General features: G+C 43.0%; 1 protein-coding gene across 3 annotated transcripts in view; it reads left to right on the top strand.

The window, feature by feature from the left end:
• Positions 1-7,875, top strand: part of CD96 (CD96 molecule) — a 48,042-nt gene extending 40,167 nt beyond the window's left edge. For all 3 annotated transcript variants that reach the window (XM_085577951.1, XM_085578012.1, XM_085577910.1), the window contains 3 exons: positions 2,630-2,719; positions 4,475-4,598; positions 5,623-7,875. In XM_085577951.1, the coding sequence (XP_085434077.1) occupies positions 2,630-2,719; positions 4,475-4,598; positions 5,623-5,731 (323 nt within the window). In that variant the 3' untranslated portion in view covers positions 5,732-7,875. The remainder of the gene's footprint in view (positions 1-2,629; positions 2,720-4,474; positions 4,599-5,622) is intronic.
• The last annotated feature ends 42 nt before the right edge of the window (positions 7,876-7,917 follow it).

The following is a 7,917-nucleotide window of genomic DNA, read 5'->3' on the forward strand; positions in this document are numbered from 1 at the left end:
GATGTCTTTTCTCAGAGCATTAGCTCTGTGGTGCTTATTTTCTGCTGCTAGTTGAGAGTCCCCACATTACCATGCAAAAATTATTACTAAGCATGGAAAAGTCGTGTCTGAGCAGAGGCCAAAGCCACGTGGAGTAACGTACCAGATTTTCAATACCCCATAGAAGCAATTTCCCTCTTGAGTTCCACTGAGTCAGAAGACAAAGGCTTGGGTTTCCAAGCTGTCGAGGATTTGCAGTGGCAAAAGAGGAATGAAAAAACATTTGAGTACCCTGGTTTCATTAGATATATTTATTTTAATAATATTACAATTGAGATAGTTGCTAGGCAAATGTAGTGAGTGCTGAAGGTAGTTTATAGATGAAATAAATTGCCACAGAAGCTAAATAAAATCGCAGAGCAGCAGTGAAATAATGAGATAATGTGAAGTAATAAAGGCTGGTTAATAGAACATTGAAAGACAGCCTCATTAAAGATCAATAAATCAATAAAAAATCCCCTAGGGCGAACATTTTTTCACTAATCTTTCCCTTTAGAAAATCCCTGCTCAGCAGTATCAAGCTGAAAGTGTCTTCCTTTTCTAACATCTTGGTTTGCCTTTGTGCTTTTGGAACAGGCAGGACCTGTCAGTGTGCTTTTGCATTTCCATGGGAGTTGTCTTTTGGCTGAGGCACAAACGTAGCAGCCACTTTCCATTTTGTGAGTGTATTTCTGGTGGAACTCTGGTGTTTATCTACCCTTGTATAACCCACAAGCATGCATTTATACCACAGCCTTGTGACACCTTCTAGTGCTTCACAATTCTGCTCCTGCACAGCTTGCTGGTTGCAATTTTTGCTAAAAGGGTGCTGAATTCCTCTGCTATTTGTAGGGTGTATTGCTCCACACATCCCCACATCCCTGCCACTGCTTCCCTACAGCTGTGCCTGCCTGAGCAGCAGCTAAGAGATAATGGCCTGGATGGGTTCTTGGTCCAGCAGCTGTGATTGAGAGGAGTTTCAGAGCACACAGGCACCAGTGAGTCTGCTGAGGAATACACAAATATCCCTGTGCCCTCCCAGGGCCACTGGGCTCTACAGCAGTGATTACCATTATCACTGTGGTCCTGGGATGCTCCAACATAAGCCATTGTGTAAATAAGAATAAATAGTGCTCATCCATGTGCTGTATAGAGCACAGTGCTAACACATCTCTAAGTGTATATCCTTTTTTTTTTTTTGGTTATAACTTTGTAAAATGCCATGCATTTTGCAAATGTGAGATGGGTCATACCTATTCACAGAAAATCAAAAAGAACTAGTACTAAGTAGAAAGGAACTGAATTAATATCCAAAAATTTGTGAGTTTTTAGAGTGCCCTAAAACTGGACTGATTTTCATATGTCATTTTAATGCATATATACATACACACACACACTTGAAGTCTCAACTTCAATCAAAGCCAGCAAGCATCTCACAATAAAGAGATTTTCTTGGTTCTGTCTGGTTAGTCATGTACATCATTTAAAGCTGGGTTTTTGTCTGGATTTATAAATCAGCAGTTATATCAGAGGCATTCAGGTTCCTCTGTTGTTTCATTTGTTGTGTGCATCAGAGAAAGTCAAAGAGTCCAAAATAGTCACAGTACAGCCTAATGAAGTAGTCACATACAGGCTTGTAAGATAATTGAAGGTCATTATTTCTTTTTGTACAAATTTGAATGATTCCACACATCAGAAGTGCCGTGGGAGCTCTGGTAATGCTGTGCCATTGTCTAATTGAGTATTTTAGCTATTATTTCAGAAGCTGTGAATCTCTAGCTGGAGATGACCAGAAAAAACAGAAATGTATCCTTATGGAGCACTGATCTTAAGCACCAGGAGGAAGGGAGAAAACTGTCTGTAAACAGATGATAGATTATTTTTGTGGTTCAGACAGTACTTGACAGAGGAGACTGAGGTTTTGCTCAGTCATGACACAAGCAGAGACTTTATGTTGCTGCTAAGCCACTTAATATCTTTAGGTTTCTCATTACCATCAAAGAGGTAAAAAGCATATTATTCTCCCAGACAACTGTGCTGCTTAAAGCTGGATCAATGCTGGCTTGCTGGAACATCTTAACAGTCTCCCTCTTTCTTTCTTTCTTTCTTTCTTTCTTTCTTTCTTTATTTATTTATTTATTTATTTATTTATTTATTTATTTATTTCCTTCTTTCCTTCTTTCCTTCTTTCCTTCTTTCCTTCTTTCTTTATTTCCTTCCTTCCTTCCTTCCTTCCTTCCTTCCTTCCTTCCTTCCTTCCTTCCTTCCTTCCTTCCTTCCTTCCTTCCTTCCTTCCTTCCTTCCTTCCTTCCTTCCTTCCTTCCTTCCTTCCTTCCTTCTTTTTCTCTCTTTCTCTCCTTCCCTTCCTCTTCCCTCTCCCCTTCCCTTACCTTCTTATAATATTTCATTTGATGAAAGCACATTTTTTTTATCCAACAGCAGGTCATAGGCCAAAAATGTAGGCATCTTGCCAAGTGAATTTTTACACCCTGATCCTGGAATCTGATTTCCTGTTTACAGCTGGGTGAATAACAGAGGGTTCAAAAGACAACCTTCATTTTTGAAAAACCAAGTAAGTCACTAAAAATGTTCTGTGCCTGTATCTTTATAGGTAACCTGTCCTACAGCATCACAGACCAGACAATTTCAGTTACCAGAGGAAAAGATTTCTTTGCTACCAGCAGCCTGCTGAACAGCACTGGTGAGGCATTATTCTACAAATCCTCTTCTTGTAGAAGCACGAAACCTGGAGCATCACATCCATTTGACCAGGGGATTTCAAAAAAAAGGGAAAAGAGATGAAAAGAGGAGTCACAGCTGCTGTATCCTCATATCACAGGTTGTCACAGGCTTTTGGCATTCCAGCCTTCTCCCTCCATCTGCAAGCAAAGTTCAGTGCATGTTTTCATCCAGCAGCAAAATTGGGTCAGTGACACTCTTGTGCCCCAGGGCAATCTGGTGGCTCCTGCAGCGTGGGGGACTGGCCAGAGCCCTGGCTGCCATGGTGGGTGAGACCCAGCCTGGGTGACACACCAGTGTCAGTGACAAAAACAGTGCCAGACAACAGTGCCAGCCAAAAACAGTGCTGGCACAGGGTGGTGACGCCAGCACAACGGGAGGTGCCACGGAGGCATTCCACCCATGGATCTTTCTGGCACCCAGGCCACTGCTGCACCCTCTGGCAGCTGGGGGACCGCTGTGCCCCTTCTCCATACCCAGGACCTCAGGGCACCTCTGTCAGCACTGCCAAGGGTGCTGTGCAGAAGGGGGAAGGGGAATCCCAGCACTGCAGGTGGGAGAGGCAGCTGGAATGGGACTGGGATGCTATGCTGCCAACAAGAGACCTCCAAAGGCAGCTGAGCCCTTGGCCAGACACTTTGGCAGGGTCTGGTGTCAGTGGTGTGAAAAACAAACCATGGGGAAGGAGGGCTGGGGTGGGCAGACGTGCCTGTCTGCACTGTGACGTGCAGCTTCTCGCAGAGCAGCTCGCAGGGGAACGGAGAAAGGCAATGGGTTTTGGATGAAGTGCTCTCTGTGCCGTGCCTAAATAATCCTGTCAAGTGAACCAGCGGGTGGCTGAAATCAGCTCACACACCCACTCACAACAGAAGAGGGCTAAGTCCATAAATCAGAGCTGCCATGCTCGGAGTTTGGGATGCTCAGCCTGGTGATGGGGGGCTGCACTGGCAGCAGCGCTGGGCAGGGCAGGGAGCAGTGAGCACAGGCAGCAAACCCCAATTTCCCTCCTCTCTGAGACATCCAGATGAGCTCTGTGTGTCCCTTTTGATTTATTGAAAAAAATATGGGTATCCATATACCGATATCCAGCTGTGACAGACAAAAACTCTCTAACAGTTTAAAGCTAGAAAGTGTGTGTTTATTGTGTGCGGGATGGTTCCCAAATCTACACCACAGCTTCCAGGTGATTACAGAGTCCTTTTATCCATACAAGTATTGAATACCCAAAATACAAATGCATATTCATCATTTTGGTACATCCCATTCCTCACTTTGTATGCTAATCACTCCAAAAGCTATTAAGCATGTGTAGTTTCTCCCTTTAAATGGGTCGATGTACCTTCCATGGGGAGGGGTCCCAAAATGAGGAAGTAAATGAAGTCTTCCTCATTCTGACCTTTCTGCCTTTTCAATGCAAATATGACAAATGAACTCTTGGTAGAACTCCCATTCCTTGTCTTCAATTGGTTTCAGAACAGAGGAGGCCACAATTGTCTTATGTTCCTAAAGCTCTTTGTCAGTTTGTGTATTCTTCATTATAAACCCAGCTAACTAAACATTGTGCTGACGAGCAATGAATTATTAGTTAACTACTAACTCCTAACTTCATCAAGTCCTACTCATTTATTTTAATTAACTCTAGTAAGGCTTATCTCTAACTCAAATCTTAGCTCCTCTAAAATCTCTAAATTCCTTAAAATTTACGTTTCGCTTTCAGGTGACGGGAGGAACACCAAAGCCAGTCACTTCCCCTGGCCAGCAGTGGTAGCTGTCCTGCTCCTCTTCTGCAGTGCTCTGCTAGCTTTAGGCATCAGGAAATGGTGTCAGTACCAAAAGGAGATGTAAGTACCAGGGAATGGAGCCACAGGCGTGGCAGGGCAGCACCAACTCTAACCCAGCTCTTTGGGTTTACACCTTCTCATCTGAGATGACACATAGCACACAAGGCCTTCAAGTGCATGGATCACTAATGCCATTTTTTTTAATACAACAGTATGTAGAGTGTTCTCAGTCCTTTCATCTGTTCTTTGGGGGTTATATTTAAAGTAAACTTTAAGAAAAGAGCTTCAGTGCAGCTTCAGGGTGTCAGGGAAGAATAACAGTCAATTTTTGTCCCCAGAGCCCCCCATTTCTATTAGCCTCCCTGCCAGCTGCTTTTGCTCTCTCATTTTCTATGGTTACTTGAGGACATGTTTTAATGAAATTGTACTTCTAGGGCAGCTCTATTTGAGTTTTGAATAATACATGTGAAAGTAGGGTACCCGAAACCAATACCAGTCAAAGAAGCATTGAGTATGTAATTATTACCAAAGTTTGATTCCCTACTAAAGCACTCCAGGATCTACTGGTGAAAGCAATATCTAAGAGACAATTATTTAAAATCTTACTACCATTACGAATATACTCCAAAAATCATAATTAATCAGCTATGATTCTAGAAAACCCTCTTGAAACACAACTGCAAATCCTGTATCTCAAAAATAAAAACAGGATTGATTTTTTTAACTAATTTGAGATGGGACCTTTATTTATCAATTGATCAAAAAAAAAAGTTACAAGTCTAAATATACTTTCAGAGAGCAGTGTGAGCAAAAGGCCCATGCAAGGGTTTTGAATAGTTCATCAGGACTATGTTCTGTCCTTTTAAAACATGAATGAAAAAAACCTGTGAGGTGGGAACTAAGAAAGCCAAATGAATAGCAGGAGGTGTGCTGGGGTTGTAAAACAGGCTCAAGGAAGTTGCAGTATGTAAGAGCTAATGTCAGGTGCTCTTATAATGACTTGGTGCCAATCCACCTCCTCCTGTGAACATTTTACAGTTGTCTTTTATGCTGCTTTCATGTGATTTTCTCTCTTCTATTCCAGCATGAGCAGACCTCCATCTTTCAAGCCACCGCCGCCTCCAATGAAGTACACCTCCATGGTAGAGTCTGATGGGACTCCCCCATCCTGCCACGAGCTGGAGAACCTGTAGCAGCACCTGCACCCCTTGTGCAGCACACAGAAGCCTGGCACGGTTAAAAGGCTCTGCCTTTTCCACAGTGCTCACAGGAGCTTGGTGGTAATGACCCCTATTAAAATTCAGAGCTCCTATGTGACACTGATTTTGGGAGCTGAGCACTCCTTGGGACACTCCTTTCACGCTGTGTGTGCTCTATGCTCACAGTGAGTGTCACTGTGAGATTACACGTGCTCAATTTGAATTGGATGCTGTCACGATCCTCTTGTAGCTGGGTGTTGTGATGGTTCCTTAGCTGATCCCAAAGTGCAAAGGACAAACAGCAGGGGACTGTCAGTTTAATCACAACAAATGCACCTTTATTAGGGGCCAAAACAATAAATGCCATAGTGGGGTCAGAAAAGAAATAAAATGATAGAGAGAGAAGGGGGGATGGGATGGGGATCCATCTTGTTGTGTTGGGGAGAGTCTCCAAAGTCCTACCTAACCCAGGGGTCCAGTTATAGTCCACAGAGGGAAAAAGGGGGAACAGGCAGAACAATGAGAGTCTATTGAAGTTGCTGTGGGGGGAACAAGTGAATCTACAGAAAATCATCCAGGCAGGACAAACACAATGAAGACTAAGTCCATTGAAGTTACTGGAGAACAGGTCAGGTCATTCTCCCCGCTACTCTCTGTGGCAGGGGTCTCAGTCTCAGTCCTTGGGGAGAGGGTTCTTGATCTCTGTCTGTCACAGTGGTAGCAAGGCAGATGAGGGGTCTTCAGTGAGAGACCACCAGAGTCACCCCAACAGTTCATTCAGCTTAAGGGTGGAGAGTGAACCAGGAATTGCAGTAGGGCGCTCCATGCTGGGTCCGTGCTAAGTCTTTGCCAACTCCTTGCCAAGTTCTTGCCAGGCCTCGTTGGGAACTCTGTATGGACACCAGATTTACACGGGAAACAGTGGCTGAACACAAGATTTTGAGACCTACGCAAGCTCTTCTTGCAATTATTTATTTTTACTGTGGACTAACATATAGTTTTCTATCGCTGTGAAACCAAAAGAAAGAATCAGCACCGTACACAGACAGGAAATTAGCTGCATCTCTTGGCACAGGATTGCAGCACTGGATCATGGAGGGTGGTTGATGAGATGAAAGATTACCAGCCTTGGTGCAAGTGTATACAAAGAAGTACCAGTTGTCATCAGTGAAGTCACAAGAAAGTCAATTTTGATCCAGAGACTTAAGGACTGAAGCAAGCCTGAAGATAATGAAAAATTCTAGTCCTTTTGGAAGTGCTATGCCTTTGAAATAATACTTACTTTCAAGTCTGCTTTTCAGGAATTATATTTACAGTATACATGAAGGAGGGAAAAAAGAATGTAATAATTTTCTTTTTCGTTGGTCTTAATGAGCTTCCATTATTTGCTATCTTCACATTTCCAAGGCCTCAGGGGTAGTTTCCCAGGTGGCTTAAGCCTGTGAAAGAGATGATCCTGTTTTCCCCCTGTCCTGCCCAAGCTACAGATTTTCTCATATTGATAGCAATGAATAAATGATGGTGCAGAGGGTGGGCTCGGCTTGGCCCTCTGCACAGCTCAGCCAGGTCAGTGTGACCACCAGAGCTGCAGGAGGAGCACGGCTTTTGGCAGCAACTGTGCTACCTTCAGGCTGCCAAGAAACCATCCCTCTAAGCTCGTTTGGAAATGTATTGTTACCACAATGGTATTTCTGTAATGAATGCAAATCAGCTGAAATTCAGTCATGTCAGGCTTAAAATTGATATTCTGATTTAGCAATGGGATTTGTTTTATTTACTGCTAAACACTGGTCAGTGAGGTTCAGGGTTCAGAGCACTGTGTTTCCTAGGACTTTAGATTAAATGAATGGCTTACTGGAAAGAATGATCTAACAGACCTTTTTAGAGTATTTTGTTGTATTATTTATGTTACAGTACAAGCAGTTCTAAATCCATCATCTGTGCTGAACAGAAAACACTTTGTTTCCTACAAAACTATACCGACCTTCTATGCATGAAAAGGTCAATGTTAATTTGAGCATTCCTTGTCTGTGTTGTAGAAGCACAGTAGCTTAACTTTTGTCACGTTACCCATCGCTGCGAAATAAAGCAGATTGTCGCCTTAAAAAATAAATTGGAAAAAACCCACAAACAAACAAAAAAAACCAAAAAAAAAAAAAAAAAACAAAAAAAAAACCAAA

The sequence above is a fragment of the Lonchura striata genome, chromosome 1 (assembly GCF_050655825.1).
Source record: "Lonchura striata isolate lonStrDom1 chromosome 1, ASM5065582v1, whole genome shotgun sequence".
NCBI lineage: Eukaryota > Metazoa > Chordata > Aves > Passeriformes > Estrildidae > Lonchura > Lonchura striata.